Below are 24944 nucleotides of genomic sequence, written 5' to 3' on the forward strand. Positions count from 1 at the left end.
AAGGTCTGAGATTAAGGATGCTCATCTAGTCTACAATGGGAGGGTGGGGCTGCGTAAAGGTATGTAGTGTACAATAAGAGTGAGGGACTGAGATTAAGGGTGCTCATCTAGTATACAATGGGAGTGTGGGGCTGCGTAAAGGTATCTAGTGTACAATAAGAGTGAGGGACTGAGATTAAGGGTGCTCATCTAGTCTACAATGGGAGGGTGGGGCTGCGTAAAGGTATCTAGTGTACAATAAGAGTGAGGGACTGAGATTAAGGGTGCTCATCTAGTATACAATGGGAGGGTGGGGCTGCGTAAAGGTATCTAGTGTACAATAAGAGTGAGGGACTGAGATTAAGGGTGCTCATCTAGTCTACAATGGGAGGGTGGGGCTGCGTAAAGGTATCTAGTGTACAATAAGAGTGAGGGACTGAGATTAAGGGTGCTCATCTAGTATACAATGGGAGGGTGGGGCTGCGTAAAGGTATCTAGTGTACAATAAGAGTGAGGGACTGAGATTAAGGGTGCTCATCTAGTCTACAATGGGAGGGTGGGGCTGCGTAAAGGTATCTAGTGTACAATAAGAGTGAAGGTCTGAGATTAAGGGTTCTCATCTAGTCTACAATGGGAGTGTGGGGCTGCGTAAAGGTATCTAGTGTACAATAAGAGTGAGGGACTGAGATTAAGGGTGCTCATCTAGTCTACAATGGGAGGGTGGGGCTGCGTAAAGGTATCTAGTGTACAATAAGAGTGAGGGAGTGAGATTAAGGGTGCTCATCTAGTCTACAATGGGAGGGTGGGGCTGCGTAAAGGTATCTAGTGTACAATAAGAGTGAGGGAGTGAGATTAAGGGTGCTCATCTAGTCTACAATGGGAGGGTGGGGCTGCGTAAAGGTATCTAGTGTACAATAAGAGTGAGGGACTGAGATTAAGGGTGCTCATCTAGTCTACAATGGGAGGGTGGGGCTGCGTAAAGGTATCTAGTGTACAATAAGAGTGAGGGACTGAGATTAAGGGTGCTCATCTAGTATACAATGGGAGGGTGGGGCTGCGTAAAGGTATCTAGTGTACAATAAGAGTGAGGGAGTGAGATTAAGGGTGCTCATCTAGTCTACAATGGGAGTGTGGGGCTGCGTAAAGGTATCTAGTGTACAATAAGAGTGAGGGAGTGAGATTAAGGGTGCTCATCTAGTCTACAATGGGAGTGTGGGGCTGCGTAAAGGTATCTAGTGTACAATAAGAGTGAGGGAGTGAGATTAAGGGTGCTCATCTAGTATACAATGGGAGGGTGGGGCTGCGTAAAGGTATCTAGTGTACAATAAGAGTGAGGGAGTGAGATTAAGGGTGCTCATCTAGTATACAATGGGAGGGTGGGGCTGCGTAAAGGTATCTAGTGTACAATAAGAGTGAGGGACTGAGATTAAGGGTGCTCATCTAGTCTACAATGGGAGGATGGGGCTGCGTAAAGGTATCTAGTGTACAATAAGAGTGAAGGTCTGAGATTAAGGGTGCTCATCTAGTCTACAATGGGAGGGTGGGGCTGCGTAAAGGTATGTAGTGTACAATAAGAGTGAGGGACTGAGATTAAGGGTGCTCATCTAGTATACAATGGGAGTGTGGGGCTGCGTAAAGGTATCTAGTGTACAATAAGAGTGAGGGACTGAGATTAAGGGTGCTCATCAAGTCTACAATGGGAGGGTGGGGCTGCGTAAAGGTATCTAGTGTACAATAAGAGTGAGGGACTGAGATTAAGGGTGCTCATCTAGTATACAATGGGAGGGTGGGGCTGCGTAAAGGTATCTAGTGTACAATAAGAGTGAGGGACTGAGATTAAGGGTGCTCATCTAGTCTACAATGGGAGGGTGGGGCTGCGTAAAGGTATCTAGTGTACAATAAGAGTGAGGGACTGAGATTAAGGGTGCTCATCTAGTATACAATGGGAGTGTGGGGCTGCGTAAAGGTATCTAGTGTACAATAAGAGTGAAGGTCTGAGATTAAGGGTGCTCATCTAGTCTACAATGGGAGGGTGGGGCTGCGTAAAGGTATCTAGTGTACAATAAGAGTGAGGGAGTGAGATTAAGGGTGCTCATCTAGTCTACAATGGGAGGGTGGGGCTGCGTAAAGGTATCTAGTGTACAATAAGAGTGAGGGACTGAGATTAAGGGTGCTCATCTAGTCTACAATGGGAGTGTGGGGCTGCGTAAAGGTATCTAGTGTACAATAAGAGTGAGGGACTGAGATTAAGGGTGCTCATCTAGTATACAATGGGAGGGTGGGGCTGCGTAAAGGTATCTAGTGTACAATAAGAGTGAGGGACTGAGATTAAGGGTTCTCATCTGGTATACAATGGGAGTGTGGGGCTGCGTAAAGGTATCTAGTGTACAATAAGAGTGAGGGACTGAGATTAAGGGTGCTCATCTAGTATACAATGGGAGGGTGGGGCTGCGTAAAGGTATCTAGTGTACAATAAGAGTGAGGGACTGAGATTAAGGGTTCTCATCTGGTATACAATGGGAGTGTGGGGCTGCGTAAAGGTATCTAGTGTACAATAAGAGTGAGGGACTGAGATTAAGGGTGCTCATCTAGTATACAATGGGAGTGTGGGGCTGCGTAAAGGTATCTAGTGTACAATAAGAGTGAGGGACTGAGATTAAGGGTGCTCATCTAGTCTACAATGGGAGGGTGGGGCTGCGTAAAGGTATCTAGTGTACAATAAGAGTGAGGGACTGAGATTAAGGGTGCTCATCTAGTCTACAATGGGAGGGTGGGGCTGCGTAAAGGTATCTAGTGTACAATAAGAGTGAGGGAGTGAGATTAAGGGTGCTCATCTAGTATACAATGGGAGTGTGGGGCTGCGTAAAGGTATCTAGTGTACATTAAGAGTGAGGGAGTGAGATTAAGGGTGCTCATCTAGTCTACAATGGGAGGGTGGGGCTGCGTAAAGGTATCTAGTGTACAATAAGAGTGAGGGAGTGAGATTAAGGGTGCTCATCTAGTATACAATGGGAGTGTGGGGCTGCGTAAAGGTATCTAGTGTACAATAAGAGTGAGGGACTGAGATTAAGGGTGCTCATCTAGTCTACAATGGGAGGGTGGGGCTGCGTAAAGGTATCTAGTGTACAATAAGAGTGAGGGACTGAGATTAAGGGTGCTCATCTAGTCTACAATGGGAGGGTGGGGCTGCGTAAAGGTATCTAGTGTACAATAAGAGTGAGGGACTGAGATTAAGGGTGCTCATCTAGTATACAATGGGAGTGTGGGGCTGCGTAAAGGTATCTAGTGTACAATACGAGTGAGGGACTGAGATTAAGGGTGCTCATCTAGTCTACAATGGGAGGGTGGGGCTGCGTAAAGGTATCTAGTGTACAATAAGAGTGAGGGAGTGAGATTAAGGGTGCTCATCTAGTATACAATGGGAGTGTGGGGCTGCGTAAAGGTATCTAGTGTACAATACGAGTGAGGGACTGAGATTAAGGGTGCTCATCTAGTCTACAATGGGAGGGTGGGGCTGCGTAAAGGTATCTAGTGTACAATAAGAGTGAGGGAGTGAGATTAAGGGTGCTCATCTAGTCTACAATGGGAGGGTGGGGCTGCGTAAAGGTATCTAGTGTACAATAAGAGTGAGGGACTGAGATTAAGGGTGCTCATCTAGTCTACAATGGGAGGGTGGGGGTGCGTAAAGGTATCTAGTGTACAATAAGAGTGAGGGAGTGAGATTAAGGGTGCTCATCTAGTATACAATGGGAGTGTGGGGCTGCGTAAAGGTATCTAGTGTACAATACGAGTGAGGGACTGAGATTAAGGGTGCTCATCTAGTCTACAATGGGAGGGTGGGGCTGCGTAAAGGTATCTAGTGTACAATAAGAGTGAGGGACTGAGATTAAGGGTGCTCATCTAGTCTACAATGGGAGGGTGGGGCTGCGTAAAGGTATCTAGTGTACAATAAGAGTGAGGGACTGAGATTAAGGGTGCTCATCTAGTCTACAATGGGAGGGTGGGGCTGCGTAAAGGTATCTAGTGTACAATAAGAGTGAAGGTCTGAGATTAAGGGTTCTCATCTAGTCTACAATGGGAGGGTGGGGCTGCGTAAAGGTATCTAGTGTACAATAAGAGTGAGGGAGTGAGATTAAGGGTGCTCATCTAGTATACAATGGGAGGGTGGGGCTGCGTAAAGGTATCTAGTGTACAATAAGAGTGAGGGAGTGAGATTAAGGGTGCTCATCTAGTCTACAATGGGAGGGTGGGGCTGCGTAAAGGTATCTAGTGTATAATAAGAGTGAGGGACTGAGATTAAGGGTGCTCATCTAGTCTACAATGGGAGGGTGGGGCTGCGTAAAGGTATCTAGTGTACAATAAGAGTGAAGGTCTGAGATTAAGGGTTCTCATCTAGTCTACAATGGGAGGGTGGGGCTGCGTAAAGGTATCTAGTGTATAATAAGAGTGAGGGACTGAGATTAAGGGTTCTCATCTAGTATACAATGGGAGGGTGGGGCTGCGTAAAGGTATCTAGTGTACAATAAGAGTGAGGGACTGAGATTAAGGGTGCTCATCTAGTCTACAATGGGAGGGTGGGGCTGCGTAAAGGTATCTAGTGTACAATAAGAGTGAGGGAGTGAGATTAAGGGTGCTCATCTAGTCTACAATGGGAGGGTGGGGCTGCGTAAAGGTATCTAGTGTACAATAAGAGTGAGGGAGTGAGATTAAGGGTGCTCATCTAGTATACAATGGGAGGGTGGGGCTGCGTAAAGGTATCTAGTGTACAATAAGAGTGAGGGACTGAGATTAAGGGTGCTCATCTAGTATACAATGGGAGGGTGGGGCTGCGTAAAGGTATCTAGTGTACATTAAGAGTGAGGGAGTGAGATTAAGGGTGCTCATCTAGTATACAATGGGAGTGTGGGGCTGCGTAAAGGTATCTAGTGTACAATAAGAGTGAGGGAGTGTGAGGCTATGTGTGAGGGAGTGTGGTGTCATCTAGTGTAGACCGTTAAAGTGAGGGGTTCTGGAGTCCAAACGATGATGGTAATACCTGTAGCACAGCCGCAGCACTGCACCTGGAGCACTGCAGTGAGGGTTACCACCGCAGCCCTGGCACTGACGCCGCTGTAATGCAGGTGCCCGACTGTTGCACTAAACTAGCATAACGCAGTAGCCTTCCCACAACACCACATCAGCCACAAACATCCCTGCGTGCCTTAAACACTGTTGCTGCTCCTCAAACCACATATGGGGCGGCACTACAATGAGACAGCACAAGAACAGTATTGAAGCGCAGTGTGCATACCCACCGCAATCCAAGACACACCACCACAAACACGATCTCTACATTGCTACAGCACAGTTGCACAGCTGTCAGTAAGAACCTTGTGCATCCTGTGCCCACCGTGAGTTTAAGATACTCTCCGGCAGGCAGCTCCTCCCACCTTAGGGACACTGTACAGTTGAGTACAGCCGTCACACTTATTGATGTTTGTCTGTCTGCCTTAAACTAACACGTAGTATTGGATTCAGGAGAGAGTCCCGCCAGTGAGTCTGCCCGTCGCCTGCCTCAGTGCTGAGATTTACAGTAAGCCTGCAGGGCTGGGATTGGATGCCAATTGCTTTGATCTTTACGTTACTGCTTCCTTTGAGCGCAGCTTCATTCTCCCGATATTCGCTATATATATGTCCAGTCATTACTGTATGCTTTATGCATCCAGCCGTTGCTGCCCTAATTGTATTGCTGCACATTTTATGCATCCAGCTGTTGTATGCTTTATGTATCCAGCTGTTGTATGCTTTATGTGTCCAGCCATTGCTGTACTCTTTATGCGTCCAGCCGTTGCTGTGACCTTTATGGATCTAGCCGTTGCTGTATGCGTGTAGCCATGAGTGTGCGATTTATGCATCCAGCTGTTGATGTACGCTTTATAATTCTAGGCTTTGCTGTACGCTTTATGCGTCCAGCCGTTGCTGCACGCTTTATGCATCCAGCCGTTGTTGGACTCTTTATGCGCCAAGTTGGTGCTGTACTCTTTATGCGCCAGCCGTTGTTGTATGCGTGTAGCCGTTACTGTGAGCGTTATGCGTCCAGCCGTCGTTGTACACTTTATGGGTCCAGCCGTTGGTGTATGCTTTATGCGTCCAGCCGTTGTTGTACACTTTATGCGTCCAGCCGTTGCTGTACACTTTATACGTCTAGCTGTTGCGCATTGTGTTCAGCCATTCCTGTACGCTTTATGCGTCTAGCCGTTGCTGTACGCTTTATGCACCCAGCTGTTGTATGCTTTATGCGTCCAGCCATTGCTGCACTCTTTATGCGTCCAGCCGTTGCTGTACCCTTTATGCATCTAGCCGTTGCTGTATGCGTGTAGCCATGAGTGTGCGATTAATGCATCCAGCTGTTGTATGCTTTATGCGTCCAGCCATTGCTGTACTCTTAATGCATCCAGCTGTTGTATGCTTTATGCGTCCAGCCATTGCTGTACTCTTTAAGCGTCCAGCCGTTGCTGTATGTGTGTAGCCATGAGTGTGCGATTGTTGCATCCAGCTGTTGATGTACGCTTTATGCTTCTTGGCTTTGCTGTACGCCTTATGCGTCCAGCCGTTGCTCTACGCTTTATGCATCCAGCTGTTGTATGCTTTATGCGTCCAGCCGTTGCTGTACTCTTTATGCATCCAGCCATTGCTGTACCCTTTATGCATCTAGCTGTTGCTGCATGCGTGTAGCCATAAGTGTGCGATTTATGCATCCAGCTGTTGATGTATGCTTTAAGCTTCTAGGCTTTGCTAGTGGAGAAGTGTGGCTCAATGATTAGAGCGGCAGACCCTGATGCAGAGGTCTAGCCCGGGACCAGGGTTCAATTCCCCGCCTCGGCGGGTCTTGGGCTCAAAAAAATTCCACGGACCTGATAATTCTCGCCTCGGTGCCTATTCCAATCATGGAGTCCCACTCTGCAACTCTGGGCAATAGCTTGCTTAATCTCCACAACGGCCCCCACTAAGGATGCCTGGCCTCCACCTTGGGGGTGCTCAGGAGTGGACGCCTCACAGGGAAAGCCAGGCCACAGCGGTATTCGTACAAGCGCCTTGAGACCCTTGCGGGTGAGTAGTGCGCTATACAAGTATCAAATTTACATTTGCTGTACGCCTTATGCGTCCAGCCGTTGCTATACGCTTTCAATCCCTGAACTGATCAGCCGTCTTTGCTGAAGCGGTGGTTTAGTGGTAGCCCAGATTAGCAGCGTACAGACGACTCACCTGAAGCCAGTGCTATCAAAAGTGCATAATATCGCAGTGTCTCCACATACAAGTAAGGCTTCTTTCTACAGTCTGGCATCCTCAAATTGCATGCCATAAAAAAATAATAATCTATACATCTAAATCCCGGAATGAAACGTGACCTTTTCTTAAAACCTCTGATTGTCGCCTCTTTTGTGCTCTCAAATGGCCCTCCCTCCCATTCTTTGCATACCTCCTTACCGCACCACAGCCTTCTTTCTCTAAGTCACTTTCATGCTTACTTTAATCTGTTTTCAGTTTTAGTTTATTCTAAATAGGCCATGCAAACAGTTCATATACACACATAGCTCAGATCATATTTTAAAACGTAAAGTTTTTCAACTAAAAAATGTATGTGGTACTAATATACAACAATACTTTTACCCGCCCACTTACAAACATTTGAAATCAACAAGTACTCATTTTAACCCTGAACCTTTTGTGTCTAAAAACAATAAAATCTCCCCCTGTACATAATAAAACGACAGACCTTACCAGGCGAAAATTTCTTCCATGTTCTATCCATCCAGGGTTAACATTATATCTATGCAAAATAGAGTCCAATTCGGTGCAAACTAATGCAATAATTTCATTTTTATTTTTATGTTTGTTTATTTGTGTTTTATCGAGCCACGAACGTGAACTTGACCCGTTAGGGTATCAGAGCGCTTTACAGGATTAAAAGGCTGTATACAAGTGACTTAGAAGATGGGGTGGAAAACATATGGGATACAAACATGTAAAAACATTTTACGAGAAAATGGAGGTCCCAAAGGGGTGGCCGTAAACGGAAGAAGATCAAACACACTGAGGGTGATTGCAGGGCAGGAGAGTAGGAGGTTTTGGCCTCCTCGTTGAAGCTGCCAGAGATGGGATTCTTCTAATGGCGGGCGGGAGTGAGTTCCATATTCTTGGATATTCATGGATGCGAGTATTTTCATCTGTTAGTCTTGTAATCTAAAACATTAGATGAAAGAATCACCAAGTAAAAAAAACGGTTTCCTATGTTTAAAGGGTAATTACATGGTAATAGGGCTGAGGTTATAATTCAACAGTCCAAAAATAATCATTTATGAATGTATTGTGGATGCTTTTTCCTTTGTAGAAGATTGGACCGTAAAGTGCTTGTTCTGTTACTAATAAGAAAAACAAGCATTTGCAATGCATTAGGTCTCGCATTTACTAGAGTTTGAGCTATTGGCATTGCAGATTACAATGCCTTTTATTAATGTGTTGGTTTAAAAAAAAAAAAAAAGGCATTGTCATTTACAATGCCAATAGCATAAACTTTCTCAAAAGCGAGACCTATTGGCTATGTCAATGCTTGTTCTGGTTAGTCGTAAATCCATTTTCTCACAGATAACGTCACGCAGATCTTTGAGGGTTGTTTGCACACCGGGAACGTGGTCCTGGGGTACCTTATGCGCGGGTGCTGACAAGCCTGGGGTGCCCGCCGGGACCCAGCATCGGTAGGATGCTGAGGGGGCGGCCGAGCCATGGCGCACAATAACTGGCGCATCCCTGCTGATATGCAGGGATGCGCCGGATATTGTAAATCTGCCCCGCAGTTTCTAAGGAAGTCCTGCAGGTACTGAAAGGAAGTTGAAGTTATTATTGATTTATAAAGCCAATGCACATTATAGATAAATGTAGGCACGTACTGATATTCAAATTGAAAAGGCCAGCGATGTAATCAGTTGTTATGTTTTGGATTCAGTTTGGGAATTAAACTTTAAAAGCGCAGCCCCTTGGTGCCTTCAGCGCTAAACGAGCACCGATGTTTCTGCTGCTGAATAAACCTACAGCACGCAGGGTTAGTAGAGATAGCAAGCTCATCAGCCATCGCTTACTTTATAGTATGTTTATCTCGTGTGAATTAATTCAGATTAAAATAAAAACCCGTGTAACGTGGTCATTGTATTTCACCTAAATCGTTTAGCTCAAACACAACTTTCACATGTTCTCTATGCGCTGAGAACATTGGCTAGGCTGTAAGAATCCCTGACGGCGAATGTATCACTGGTGCGCGCTGCTCGATAAACAGATGACTCTTGTCCTGTTTATATTTTCATTCGAGGTGGCCATCCTTACCACAGCACGCAGAGGACGGGAGATAAACACACAGACTGCTTGCAGCTGCACGGTCTGTTTGCCTGCCCTCAGTGTCCTGTTAAGAAGTTCAGATCTCCTTATACAGTTACATGTAGATGATACACTAACCCTTCTTCCCTCATGGGCCCGCTCAGGGAAAGCTGGTACAGCAGTTCTTACCCAATGGAACCCCAACATACACATGGTATTCTGTTACCCATTTTTGTTGGTCATTGCTGGGGCGTGAAACTACGTAGAACTATTGTTTCCTTGTTTGTTTTCATGGCGTGGCCCCGTCAATTGAAAGGGTGTTTTTTCCTTGCACATTGATGAGGAGTAAGGGGCTTTGTCAACTGAATTATCACCTCTGAAACTTGCAGATCACGAGTCCGAATCCTGGCACGGCAGCCACAGCATTCCATCCTTCGCATATGGAGAAATGAGCGCCATTAAATGGGGCACCCACCGCCTAGATGCGACAGAACTGCGGTTTGTATTGTTAATAGAATTTAGTGCATATTCGTACACAAGCTCAAGCTTGCTATGAAGCGCAATGGAAAAACAAGCAATTATTTATATGGCCAGAATGCATTTCTGCATGTGTGGTAGCCTATGCCACACTTTCAATAGTGCCGGAAATAACGTATTTTCACATTAGAGGCATTTCTTATCTCTTCAATCCGGTGTAACATGTAAGTGCATCTATAGACATGGGTATATAAAGTTAAGGGATGTGGCATAATGACCAGAGCTGTCGACTTTGGTGCCGGGGAGCCAAGTTCGAGTCTCGGCGTCGGTTCAAGATCCTGTGATTCTGGGCAAATCACTTAATCTCCCCCGTGCCTACCAAAAAATGAATGTGTCCTTGTGTAATGTAACTAACTGGTGGTCATGTAAAGCACTCCAATACCTTAGGTTCGAGTTTGCGCTACATGAAACTGCACACAAAAAAAGTGACACTATCCGGCATGTTGGAATTTGGACGGAGACAAGCAAATCAATTCCAGTGGCCAAGATAGCACAAACAGCAGCGTAAAACACATTCAGGACTGAGACAATGAACTCTTCTGGAAACTTTGCTTTTAAGCACTCTTTTTCTTTGCTCTGGAGACTAGTTCATTTTACTTTCATGTGAAAATTTTGTATCATTTGAATTCATTATCTTTTATGAATGCTTCAATTAGTTCTCACTTACAAAACCCTCCCCACTACACTTTGTATTAGTAGTCTTGTTTTAATGTGTAAATTATTTGTTACCTGAAGTCCACGAAGCAGTAGAAAAAAGAGTTTTCGCCTATAAATTTTGCGGCATTGTGGTAATAAACTAGAATTTACTTTGGTGTAGTAAATGCCTGAATGCATGTTTGGTATTACATTTGCTCGAAATAACCTGCCCCGTATATTTTCACTGGCGTACGACATCCACTCCAAAGGGTTTCCTCTGGTGGGCTACTTAAAATATATGGTGGTAAACGTCTTTATCATTCTGTCCTGTCTTTGGTTGTCTCCTCAAAATAACTGTTCAGTACATTTCACTTGTTTGAACCGAGGCTTCCTTAAGCAGTGATGACAGTCGGTACCGGAAAAGCACGGCACAATCTTAACAGTTACGCTTGCCCTTCATATTCTAGTCAATCGAAATCTATGGCGCTGTAAATCCAAGGGTGACCCACTGGTACTAGATGTACTGAGGTTACCATCACAAATAGTAACACCGCATCGGCTAAAAGGGGTGGGGGCGCATGTAGCGGGTGATGGAAGCAGAATGTGACGGGACTGCAGAGCTGTGATGTGAAAAATGGTGGATTTGGCAGGTGTTGGCAGCAGTGTGAGGTGGTCATGCATAGTGGGGTAGGTGAACACTTATTGTGGTGGAGGGTACTGGTTTTGGAAAGCAGCAATTGTGGAGAGTAGTGATGGTGGTGACGTGAACACTAGATACCCCCAACGCACGCCAAGGTCCAAGTCCGAAAGAGATCGGACTGTAACAAATCCCACAACTTTGGCGGGTTAGGCTCACATTGGTAATTGAAGAAAAGATTCCTTTAACAAATAGCAGTCTCTGTATGCACGGTCTGCTCAAGAGACCGCAAAGCAATATATTTGGTCTATTGGAAATCAACGGTGTCTTACCGGAATGCTTTTAGAGGGGAAGCGGCAGCCGCTCATGCCTTCCATAGCTCTCTGATGTTCAAGCACACCTCGCATTTTATCTCTTCATAAAGAGGCCTCGGATCCTGTTAGCCATGAATCAACAGCCCGCTGGAGTGGGAGAGGCCAGCTCGCACAGCTGTAAGGCGGCCATGTTAAACCAGCTGTTTCTTCCCACTCGTGTTTAAATAAAGAATGCTCCTAAACCCGCAGCACCTTAAAAACGAGCCGTCTCTGCGTTTCCTCCTTCCAGTGTCCGTGTACTGCACCACGTGTTTGGGGAACGTGGAAACGTTCAGCTGCAGCACGGCGCTCCTCTTCGCTCCTCCCAGGGTACGGAGCAGATCGCATGACGCCATGACGTATTTGCTCGTGCTTTTCTCTGCCGAGCCACTTGGACGGCCTCGCCTCGCCTGTTAATGGGTTTCTTGTCTTTATGGGGCCATGTGGTTGGCCCCATAAAGATAAGAAACCTTTTGCGACGAACGCAAAGCAGGCGAGGCCGTCCAAATGGGACGGCTCAGAAAGCCAAGCAAAGACGTCACCGACACCTCTTTTCCAATGGCTGGCCACCGTTTAGCATAAATGGCGAGGCCAGCCAATGGAAAAGAGGGGCGGGGCTTAATGCCCCTTACAGAAAATCCCTCAAAACATTAAATCTCGCCGAACAAGACTGCGCATGCGCGCAGCTACGCCAGGCGAGACCTAATGACCTTTCCTTGCAATACCCTTTCTTCTATCTGGGGGTGTAACTAAAACAGAACAACCTCCCTATACCCATTCCATCTCTCTAATGCGGTAAACCTTTTGTCTTAATTAACTGATCCTGAACAACAGCCAAGAATTTCCATACTGCATAGCGCACAGGTATATTATAACATCCTAAAATTAATTGGAGGAAAACCTTTGTATGTCGAATCTGAGTCAGTCTAAAGGTTGGTAGCAACAACGTTCTTCTATTCGCTACAAAACTGGAGCAAATTATAAGTAAATGCAAAAAGGTCAGTGGAACACATAGCTTTCTCCATCCCGGGTTGCTGGACCAGCTTCCACTGTATAAAAGCCGATACGTGCCCCAATCTTACCTTTAATGCCCACCTCCTTATGTGTGTGCTCTTTATATCCAGAAAGTAAGACTGAATATGCCCCCGTACCTTACATCCTTTACATGGCACATGTTATCTTTCTTACACACGTCTTGTAAATCGCTCCTCCTAGAGCCCTCCTTAACTCAATGCTCTGCTCTTTGCTTCTGCTGTGTGGCGGGCGGCCCTTGGAGTTTCTCCCCTACTGTAACATCCGATGAAGCCTTAGCATCCAGTAGGTTAGTCACCCACCTGCCTACGTACTTATCCTGCAGGCTGGATTTTATAATTTGCCTTGAGGAGCCCTCTTCCGCTCTAAGAAGCCCAGGTCAATAACTAAGGAGCCGTTGCTTATTCTTCAGTAGGACATTTGTTGCCCCTATTCAAGTCTCGGGGCACTGTTTAGAGCTCCTCTCGGTAGCCCCAACCATTTCTTTCAGACATTCATTTAAATGATTTCCATTGCTTAAGAAAAACCTCACACCCACACAACCGCAAACTCCCTATTTCTGCATTGTATTTCTCTCTGAGCACTTCGATGGATTTATGACCCAATGCAACATCCATCCTAGATAATGCTCCTGCACTGGCCTTAACCCTCCCTTCCTGTAAATGTATATGCATGTAAAATTAAGATTATAGCCACGAAGAAGGCCAAAATAGCGATATTCTTTTACCTCCTCTACTAGAACTCTATTTAGCCACCACCTAGGCCTTCTCTTCTGTCCCATCTCCTTCGTAAAAACCATTACTTTAGTCGTGTCCGCATTTATTTTCCAGAAGTTGGGCCGTCTATGCTCAACGAATGCATCCAGTGGTCTCTGCAGGCCGACCAGCGTCGGATGCAATGAAACCGTGGCATCGGCATAGCACGATACTGAGATGGTCTAATTTCCAAGTTTGGGCAGAAATGCTTTAATCTGTGTATTTTTTCAAACAGCCCACAACTCTTTTCAAAGGTCACAACCTCTCCTTTAAAATTCATACCCTGGCACATTAACAATACCGCCCCTCGCTCAGCTATTACGCCCGCGTGATGAACTCTATTAATTTAACCTATCATAAAGAAACTGTTGTGAATACATGCGCTGGTTTTATCTTGAGTGCCCAAGAATAATCCCACTGACCAGCGATACCCGCAGACAGTAGACTAACCACTACCCTTGGCTTCTGGAGTAGCGTGCTATCCGGCGTAAGGCGCTTCAATGCCTCGTCCGAGGTAGCAAGCACTATATATTAGCGCAATTGTAATTACATTGCGACGGTAAATCCTGGCACTGGGGAGAACTGCACTGTGCAGATGTGCTTCCTGTGAAAGAGCTGTGTCTTCACTCACAGTGAAATTATATAGTTGAGGAAGAGGGCTGCCCGTTCCTTATTGTGTAGTGGGTGGCAGAAAATGGGAATGAAGAGGTTTGGCTGAATGTCCATGTAACTAAGTTTATATATATAATTTTAGTAAAATTAAAAGGTCTTTGCTAACGCCGAACCCAACTACATACGGGCAAATACAGATTATTTTGTCGTTTTTTTCCTTTTTACAACTATGTTATTTGTGTTATGGCTGAGTTTTTGCGCTCCTCTAAAATGTAATGCACTGGTTTTCAGGCTGCAGTAACCAGCTCCCCAGTTGGTGGTTTGGTAGTAGTGGTATGGGGAGTTTTTTTTCAGTATGTGCTAATAGTGATTTTTGTATAGAAGAGGTGTGAAGTAGTGACAGTCACATAGTAGTTATTTCAGTTCAATAGTCGTAGTGATATCAATAGCATGGAAGAAGCTTCGACAGTTGTGTGCTAGGGATAATCCTAACCGGGTGTTTGGTGAGTTAGATTTTTGTGAAATGGGGGTATTCATAGTTGTGGTGGAACATGAGGTGTAGCAGTTATTTTGATAGTACAGTAGTGATTTGAGATGTGTTGTGATTTTAATAGTCTCACTGGTGATATCTGTTCTGTTGTAGTTATGTCAGTAATCGATTTCTGTTGTGCTGTGGTGGTTTCACTAGTAATATATTGGTCATTTCTAGTCTCCTGTAGTGATGTCAGTTGTGTTGGGGTGATTTCAATTGTTTACTAGCGATTTGTGTAATGTTATAGTATTGTATTGTAGTCATTTCAGTAGTTGTATAGCAGTTCATTCTTTTGTGCATTAGCGCTATAGAAATTATTGCTATTTGGTGGTAGTGAATTCAGTTGCCACAGTGTCATTTCTATAGTATTGTAGTCATTTCAGTAGTGGTATAGTAGTGATTTCAACCATGCTGTTGTAATTTCAGTAGTCGTATAGTAGTGATTTCAACCATGCTGTAGTAATTTCAGTAGTGGTATAGTAGTGATTTCAACCATGCTGTTGTAATTTCAGTAGTCGTATAGTAGTGATTTCAACCATGCTGTAGTAATTTCAGTAGTGGTATAGTAGTGATTTCAACCATGCTGTAGTAATTTCAGTAGTCGTATAGTAGTGATTTCAACCATGCTGTTGTAATTTCAGTAGTCGTATAGTAGTGATTTCAACCATGCTGTTGTAATTTCAGTAGTCGTATAGTAGTGATTTCAACCATGCTGTAGTAATTTCAGTAGGGGTATAGTAGTGATTTCAACCATGCTGTTGTAATTTCAGTAGTCGTATAGTAGTGATTTCAACCATGCTGTTGTAATTTCAGTAGTCGTATAGTAGTGATTTCAACCATGCTGTTGTAATTTCAGTAGTCGTATAGTAGTGATTTCAACCATGCTGTTGTAATTTCAGTAGTGGTATAGTAGTGATTTCAACCATGCTGTTGTAATTTCAGTAGTGGTATAGTAGTGATTTCAACCATGCTGTTGTAATTTCAGTAGTCGTATAGTAGTGATTTCAACCATGCTGTTGTAATTTCAGTAGTCGTATAGTAGTGATTTCAACCATGCTGTTGTAATTTCAGTAGTGGTATAGTAGTGATTTCAACCATGCTGTTGTAATTTCAGTAGTCGTATAGTAGTGATTTCAACCATGCTGTAGTAATTTCAGTAGTCGTATAGTAGTGATTTCAACCATGCTGTAGTAATTTCAGTAGTCGTATAGTAGTGATTTCAACCATGCTGTTGTAATTTCAGTAGTCGTATAGTAGTGATTTCAACCATGCTGTTGTAATTTCAGTAGTCGTATAGTAGTGATTTCAACCATGCTGTTGTAATTTCAGTAATATAGTAAATAATGTAACGAGAAAATGCTACAGCGGCGGGGCACATGGGGTGGAAAACCACTGAAAAAGGAGAAGGGAACTGAGATAAACAATAAAACCATCAAATTAATGAGTAAGGGGCTGAACAAAAGCCCATTCGGTGTATTGTGTTGTAGACGATGGGTCTTTAAAAATAGACAGCTAAAGTCTTTCTAGGCCAGAACTAATAACCCTATTAACATTTCTTTTTGCACTCAGGCCTACACTGCTTGAGTCTTTCTTATTGTTCCAAAACATTGACAGTGCGGACAATGAAGGTTTCCACATGTCTGTCAGTGATTACCGCTGTACAATTGTATTTAAGTATAGAAGCACCCAGGGTTCCAGCTGGGAACTCTGCGTTCGCCCTAGCTTGGCATACAGCGGACATGTTTCTACCATCTGGTCCTTATTCAGGGCTTCACACCCTCTCTCTTTCTCTCCTCAGGCCATGCTTGGGACCAACACTACCACCAAGAATCGCTGCATGGACTCCCTGCTTAGGAGCCCCATGCCTCTTCCTGCCAGCATGCTCCTGGGGCCAGCCTGATGCCCTCTGTGCACCCTGCCATGGAAGGAGGGGACAGGTACCCCCAGTATGAGCGCCAGGGGCCGGGATCCATGATGTGTGGTGTTTCTAGCCTGCAACCCCAGCTTTTCATGCCTGACATGGAGGTGAGTGCTGGGAGAGAGAGAAAACTAATGCAAGCTAGGCTGGAGATGTATTGGAAGTGCTGTGCGTGGGTCCCAGTGCCGCCTCGGCACTGTGCAGTAGATTGGATTGAGGTTCGTCAGCAGAGCTGTGCATTCATTGCAGTGGCGGAGTAGCAGGAGACAATGCAGCCCAGTGAAGTGTCTTGACAGAGCTGTTCGTTGGTCTCAGTCCTGGAACAGCATGTTGTGCTGCAGGCCAAGAACGAGGCGCATTTACTGAGGTGTATATATGGGGGGGGGGGGGGTGGTTTGCCAATGCTATAATAACATTGGACACTCCAGGTCAGGGTTGAGGCGCCTAAGCAGAGCTGTATGTCGGTCCCAGTGCAGGACTCGAAGGGGTACAGCAGGCCAGGATTGAGGCGCATTAGAAGAACTATGTTTGGTTACAATATTGGATGACAGATAGCTTTATATTTGCTTCTGTGACACATGTCAATCAATCGGTCAAGCAGTACTTGTATAGCGCGGTCTGTCACCCTAGAGGGTATCCAGGTTTTGCACCTTCTGGCCCTCTGACGTGCATCTGTCCTTTAGCCATAGTACCACAGGGCTCATTTCCTTTAATCTAGGTATGAGCTTCAACCCCTGTGTGGCAGGGTTCCATACCTGCAGCCCCACAAAGTGTTTTTTCTTCTCCTTTTGGCTTAAGTGTGATGGGTTCCGCTCCCTTAAACTCCAGCACATGGGGTCTACTTCCTTCAGCTCCAGTGCGATGGGTTCTGATCGCTTCACCTCTGTTGTGACGGGTTTCTCTCCATTCACCTGCAGTGTGATGGGTTCTGATCCCTTCGGCTCTGTTGTGACTGGTTCTGCTCCCTTCAACTCTGTTGCGAATGGTTTTGCTCCCTTCAGCTGCAGTGTGATGGGTTCTTCTTCCTTCAGCTCCATTGTGATGGGTTCTGCTCCCCTTTAGTCCCAGTGGGAAAGGCTCTGCTCTCTTTAGATTCATTGTGTCAGGTACCGCTCCCCGTAGCCTTGTGTAATGAGTTCTGTTCTCTTCACCGCCAGCCTGAGTGGATCTCCCCACTTCAGCCCCAGTGTAATGTGTTCCGCTTCCTTCAGCCCTTTGTATGGCTGGTTCAGCTTCCTTCAGCCTGTGTGTGAAAGGCTGTGCTCCCTTCAGCTCCAGTGAGACAGGTACCCCCCTCCTCAGTTTCTGTGTCATGGTTCTGATCCCTTCAGCTCCAGCAAGATGGGTTCTGCTCCCTTCAGCTCTGTTGTGAAGGGTTTTGCTCCCTTCAGCTCCACTGTGATGGGTTGTGCTCTCTTCAGCTCCACTGTGATAGGTTCCGCTTCCTTCAGCTCCACGGTGATGGGTTGTGCTCCCTTCAGCTCCACTGTGATATGTTCTGCTTCCTTCAGTTCCACTGTGATAGGTTTGGCTTCCTTCAGCTCCAGTGTGATGGGTTCCACTTCCTTCAGCTCCAGTGTGATGGGTTCAGCTCCCTTCTGCTCCTGTGTGATTGGTTCTGCTCCCTTCAGCTCCACTGTGATGGGTTCCACTCCCTTCAGCTCCACTGTGATGGGTTCCGCTTCCTTCTGCTCCACTGTGATGGGTTCTGCTCCCTTCAGCTCCACTGTGATAGGTTCTGCTTCCTTCAGCTCCACTGTGATGGGTTCCACTCCTTTCAGCTCCACTGTGATGGGTTCCCCTTCCTTCAGCTCCACTGGGATGGGTTCCCCTTCCTTCATCTCCACTGTGATGGGTTCCCCTTCCTTCATTTCCACTGTGATGGGTTCTGCTCCCTTCAACTCCACTGTGATAGGTTCCGCTCCCTTCAGCTCCACTGTGATGGGCTCCCCTTCCTTCAGCTCCACTGTGATGGGTTCTGCTCCCTTTAGCGCCACTGTGATAGGTTCCGCTACCTTCAGCTCCACTGTGATTGGTTCCGCTTCTACCAGCTCCAGTGTGATGGGTTCTGCTCCCTTCAGCTCCACAGTGATAGGTTCCACTTCCTTCAGCTCCACTGTGATAGGTTACGCTTCCTTCAGCTCCACTGTGATGGGTTCTGCTTCCTCCAGCTCCAGTGTGATGGGCTCTGCTCCTTTCACCTACAGTGTGATGGATTCAGCTCCCTTCTGCTCCTGTGTGCTGGGTTCTGCTCCCTTCAGCTCCAGTGAGACAGGTACCCCCCTCCTCAGTTCCTGTGTGATGGGTTGTGCTCCCTTCAGCTCCACTGTGATAGGTTCCGCTCCCTTCTGCTCCAGTGTGATGGGTTCAGCTCCTGTGAGATGGGTTCCCAGGACCCTGTGCTTTGGTTTGTGTCCTCCAAACGTTAGTGAACAGTGTTACACCACACGTGCTAGTTCTAGAGCCACAGACAGCTCGCACTTCCTGCTCTGTACGGTCTGGGGTTCACCTGTATGCCTGCTAGCATTAGGGTGTTAAAAAGTAAGTAGGTTTCTGTGCAGGACAGGCAAAAAGTGCATTCGATTAACCCCCCCTCTTTCCCCCCAAATGATGAAACAGCCCTTACCTGGCCACAGTGAAATAAACCTCTCACTTTGCTAAAGCAGCGGTTAGTTTTAAGCTCTCTTGAGAACGCAGGTCCCTCCTTTTCAGCAGGAGAGTCAGGGTGGGTGGTTCAGGTCAAAGTGTGGTAAATAAAATTCCTTTACCGGGACTTAATTTGATATATAAACATAATAAAATAGCTCAGTAAAATGAGAGGCAGAATCCGTGGTATTAGAGGTTCGGAATGGGCTTTATTCCAGTGATCGATTATAATCGGTTGCTCCAAGTTCCATCACCACGGGGGTTCAGGAAGTGAAGTACATACTTTATTGACAAGAAATGACTTTTATAGATCATACATTAAAATGAGGCGAATGCAGTAGGCGTAACAATTGATAAGGAAAATGACGATTTATCTGCGTAACCAAAAATGGGTGTAATAAGGAGTAAAAAGGAACGTAATTGGTTATGATGTCACATATAGGTGGATCCATAAGATAATACTTGGCATAGATGCGCGCGCAGCAACATGACGTGTAATTGACGTGTAACTAGGGGGTGAAGGGGACTTGACATTTAGCTCTACATGTGGAGACAAGAAGTCTGGGGGGTCAAGTCAACCTAATCCCAAATCATATCTAACATCCTATGTTTAAAGAACTATGTTATCCACGAAAGAAGGACTCTCGGACAGAATCTATTCTATACTGACTGTGCGTGCGTGTACAAGCGTCTAAGTGTCTACACTAAATGCGAGGGCAGGAATCTTCCATAGTAACAGGACTATGAATTACTTGCATAAAGACAGAGAAGCCGGGCCTTTTGCTCGGTAGCTGGAAGAATGTTTACTTAAACTACTAGGCAGGAATGCATTGGCTGAGGGGGAAGCAGATAACTCGAAGGTGAAATACAGTTCTTGGCAGAGAATAGGCTGATGTCAGGCTTCGTGAGCCGTGCAGAGAATGAGACAAAGTTCATGGTCACAGATGCAGGCTCAGACTGGAGCTTTCAGAGGCAGAAGGCAAGAAGAGTTTGATGACAGAATCAGGGCCTACTTGCCTGGACTGCAAAATGGAGTAACTGAGCCATATAAAGCCGGTGGCCTTTCATATTTAGGAATGGAATATCCGGCCTATTCATGGCGGATCTGACAGAGGACATGTTGACGGTGGACGCACATGTATTTGCGTCTTCATAACTGGAACTGGAGGAAACATACATGTACTTGTAACATGCACATAGAACCGTTGGGGTCCAAGATAGGGGACATAACTGACCAGAAAAATCCATATTTCCACATTCCCTCCTTGTCCCCTACTTGCCCGTTAAGAGATATCAATCTTCATTAATCCATTGATCTGTTCATATAGCATCATTTGTTCTTCTTTCTTCTTCCGGGATCTTGAATGAAAATCTTGATGTGGAATGCACGATGTGGCACACAGACCACAGATCGCTGGTCCACATTGTAGACATAGACAGCAACTGAATAGTATGAGAAGGCCAATACCTAGGAAGGATAGAACTCTCCATCCCCAGGCTGATATCACACTCCAAAACCAACTGGACCAAGTCCAAGTGCCTGGGTTCTGGTGTATCTGGTTTACAATCTTATGAAGGCGAGTTATGGCTTTATATACTGATGGCGAATTTTCTGGTATGAATACGCAGCAGCTTGATCCGATGACCCTACAAGCTCCGCCCCTATCAGCCAGGATGACGTCAAGGACAAGACGATTTTGAAGCACAACAATCCGCATAGCAGACTGCTCTTCTGTTAAATTGCCTAGGGCGGAAATAGTTTCATTCACTACTGCTTCAAGGGTTCTAGTTAATCTACGTATCAGTTTACTATTAGTAACAGTACCTATATAAGGAAAGATGCCTTTATTGAAATCTGTGTATTTTTCCCATGCTGTTTCAGTGTAATCGACAATTGGGAGATCTCTCCGCTCTCTGTTGTGTACTAAATGAATATTTCTGTAATAATCAGGAGGAGCTAGGAAAACAGGTGGCAAAAGGAATGCAATGTAGCAGGTACCATCCCAATCTAGAGGTAGACGCATATATGCAGTCTGACCACATATAAAGTAGGAGTGGCGATAAGCTCTAAATGAAGATTTGCCTTGATCACTGAATTCTACTATAGTAGTGCATTTACTATGGCCCATGTGTATGGAACCAACCTTTCTTACACACAATTCACCCTTCGCTGGGAATACTGACATGGTGGGTAAGACTAGTTCAACTTCGGATACGACATTTAGAATCATGAGATTAGGTGTAAAATTACCTAATCCATATACTTCATTTTCTAGATCAGTTCCTGTTCTTTTGGGGCGACCCTCCTTGTCAGGGTAGCAGACCTTGAGTAAAACTAGGTTCAGGTTTCCCCATACCCAATGATCTTGGTAAACTGCTGTGTCTGAGTCTATGGAATTGATTAAACTAAACCATGCTCCACAGGAGCCATTATGTGTAAATGGGTGTGGAAAGAATGGCAGGACTCCTTCATAATTCTGATAGGGAGGGAGCCGACCACACACCCAACAATTGGTGGCATTACTAGTCTGATGGGAATGATGTAACATACTAATGAAAGTGTTATTGCGCAGCGCAAGTCTATAAGACAATTCATGCGGCGGTAGGTCACTAAAAGAATGGTCTGCGGTAACATTGTAAACGTTTCTGGCAATAGGGTAATATATGTGCAACAATATACTTGCAGTAATTATTAAAAGACTTAAGGAAAACAAGATTATTAATGTCACTATGCAATGGCTACGCAGTGATTTACAATACGCCTGTCGTTTCAACATTTTCCGCGACTGTCCATGATTCAGGTCTAGAGGATACATGTCAGAGACAAATTCAACCGCTTCACCTTGGAGAGGACTTAAACAATCAAATTGTCTGACGTTCTAGGCCTCAATTTTACTTTATAGAGTTCGGTTTTAGTCTTTTCAACCAAAGGAAGTTTTGAATCAGTCTGTGAGGGAGTGCAGGGCACAATGTCTATATCCGAGGATAGTCCATGAAATTTCTTGATATGACTTGAATGAATCCAGCCCTTGCGGCCCTCGATCTTCACGGCTGTCCTTGTAGTGAGCAGAACCAACTTGGGTGTCTTCCACCTGGGCTCCAGCTGAGTCTTTCGGTCGAAATTTCTCACAAATACGAGATCACCCGGAACTACGTCATGGGGTTTCACCTCAGTGTTGTCGGGAAAGGCTGCAGCTACCTGTGAACGACAAGATTGTAGTGCAGACATCAAGGAAGCCAAGTAAACTGTCAGCATATTACAGTCAACATCAGTTATTTTGCGTGGTATAGGCGTCCCCCACATATTTGGTGGTCTGCCAAAGATCACCTCATACGGGGATAGCCCTGTTCGAGAGTGTGCTACCATTCTCATGTAAAAGAGTGCAACGGGTAACGCTACTACCCAGTCGACACCTTTCTCTCTGCATATTTTGGACAATCTGATTTTCAGTATCTGGTTATGTCTTTCTACGAGACCTGCTGCCTCGGGGTGTCGGACACAGTGGAATTTCCACTGATAACCTAACAGAAGTGAGACATGTTTCATTAATTCGGATGAGAACGGCTGGCCGTTATCTGAGTGAACAACACGTGGTAAACCGTATCGTGGGAAGAATTCTCGAACTAACTGTTTGGCAGTAGTCGGGGCAGTGTAATCTGAAACCGGGTATGCCTCCGTCCAGCGGGACAGAGCGCAGACAACTACGAGAACATATTTGAATCCTCGACATCGTTCCATCTGGATATAATCCATCTGGAGCACTTCAAAAGGGTGATCAGGAGGATGAAATCCACCCTGTTCTACGGGAACGCTTTTTCCTGGGTTGAACTGGCAACAGATCATACAGGTACGGACTTTTTGTTTGGCTGCTGCTCGTAAATGTTTATTGAACCAAATGTGTTGAATGCTGCCTAGCATAGCTTTTTCTCCTAGATGTGCTGGACTATGTATAGTGTTAATTATAACTTGGACCATTGAATCAGGAAGGAACCATACAGACTTTTCCTTCATCATCCATCCTTGGTCCGTTTGGATCCCTCCTAATTCAGTCCATTTCTTTATTTCGTCTGGTGTAGCATGTGTCTGTATGTCAATTACGTCAAGAGTAGGATCTTTAACTGTCATACACTGTGTCGGTGTCGGGACTATTGTCTTTATCATGTCGGGGGTTTGAGTTTGAGCAGTCTGTTTAGCTGTTCTGTCGGCTAGATCATTGCCTTGGGAAATGATATCAGTAACCTTCGTATGAGCCTTACATTTCATAATTGATATTGCAGTGGGTCGATGTATTGCATCTAATAAGGCATGAATGAGGGGTCCGTGCTGAATGTGGGCACCGTGGGAAGTTAAATAACCTCTCTCTCGCCACAGCACGCCGAAGTCATGTACAACTCCGAATGCATAACGTGAATCAGTGTATATGTTGACTTTTTTATTCGTGGCTTGAATACAGGCTTGTGTCAGAGCGATGAGCTCTGCGGCTTGAGCTGACAAAGTATTTATACGATTAGTTTCAATGACTTCAGTATCTGTTGTGACTGCGTAAGCAGCCACCAACTCTCCTGTATTTGTTCTCATACATGAACCATCTACATACAATGTCAGGTCTGGGTCTGACAATGGGACATCGGTTAAGTCTTGTCTGGGTTTTGTCGTTATAGTAATAACTTCAATACAGTCATGGGCTAGTGGGTCTGTTCCGGTTACTGGCAAAAGTGTGGCAGGATTTAATGTGTTACAGCGTCTGATTTCTATGTGTGGCTGAAACAATGTAAGCTCGTATCCTGTAAGTCGCGCTATAGTCAAGTGTTGTGTTTGCGTTCTATTTACAAGAACCTCTACTGTATGTGGTACTTGAACTGTCAATGGATGTCCTAACACTATGGCATCGCTTTGTCTGATTGCTAAAGCTGTCGCTGCCACTGATTTTAGGCATGTAGGCAAAGCCTGAGCTACGGGATCTAATGTACTAGAAAAATAAGCACATGGTTTGTGTGCTCCTGCTTGTTCCTGTGTGAGTACTGACAAGGCAGTACCTTCGCGTTCTGTAACAAAGAGTGTAAACTGTTTTCTGTAACATGGTGTTGCTAAGACAGGTGCTTGACATAAAGCTTTCTTTAGGCTTTCAAAAGCTTGTGTATGTTCCTGAGTCCAAGGGAGAACAGTCGATGTGGCTGCCTCCTGTGTGGTTAACTGAATGAGTGGTTTTGCTAGAAATGCGTACTGAGGGATCCACTGCCTGCAATATGAAGTGAGACCTATGAAAGCCCGCACCTCCTTTTGTGTCTTGGGTGTTGGCATGTTAGCTATTAACTGAATGCGGTCCGGTGTAAGCTGCCTTCCCTCCTTGGACAGCGAGTGTCCAAGATAAACAACTCGCTGGACACAGAATTGCAGCTTAGAAGGGGACACCTTGTGCCCCTTTTCGGCTAGAAATTTTAAAACTGTCAGTGATGCTTTTTCACATTCCGGTTCGCTTCTTGCGGTGATCAGCAGATCATCGACGTATTGGAGCAGAGCAGTGTTAACTGGCATGTGGATACTATCTAGTTCTCGTTTCAGTGCTTGGCTATAGATGCTGGGGCTTTCTGTAAATCCTTGAGGTGCGCGTGAGAATTTAAAGCTACGTCCATTTAAACTAAATCCGAACAAATATTGGCTCTCCGGATCTATTGGGACGCTGAAAAAAGCATTCTTGAGATCAATTACAGTAAAGAATGTTGCTTCGGAATCAATGGCTGTCAGTAATGACGAGATATCTGGGACCACAGGGAATTGTGGCACAATGCACTTGTTTAATTCGCGCAGATCAATAACCAATCGATATACTGGCGGGGCCTTTGGATCTGTTCGTTTAAGAATCGGAATTATCGGTGAATTACATACATTGGAGTCTGTTTCCACAACTACTCCTTGGGCAATGAGCTCGTCAATGATTTATAGTAAAGCCACTACAGC

General features: G+C 45.3%; 1 protein-coding gene across 2 annotated transcripts in view; it reads left to right on the forward strand.

Moving 5' to 3' along the window:
- The window catches only part of SBNO2 (strawberry notch homolog 2), a 502221-nt gene that overhangs the window by 40792 nt on the left and 436485 nt on the right, over window positions 1–24944 (forward strand). For both annotated transcript variants that reach the window (XM_085639189.1, XM_085639190.1), the window contains exon 2: window positions 16220–16446. In XM_085639189.1, the coding sequence (XP_085495315.1) occupies window positions 16321–16446 (126 nt within the window). In that variant the 5' untranslated portion in view covers window positions 16220–16320. The remainder of the gene's footprint in view (window positions 1–16219; window positions 16447–24944) is intronic.

Source organism: Triturus cristatus, chromosome 12 (assembly GCF_964204655.1).
Source record: "Triturus cristatus chromosome 12, aTriCri1.1, whole genome shotgun sequence".
NCBI lineage: Eukaryota > Metazoa > Chordata > Amphibia > Caudata > Salamandridae > Triturus > Triturus cristatus.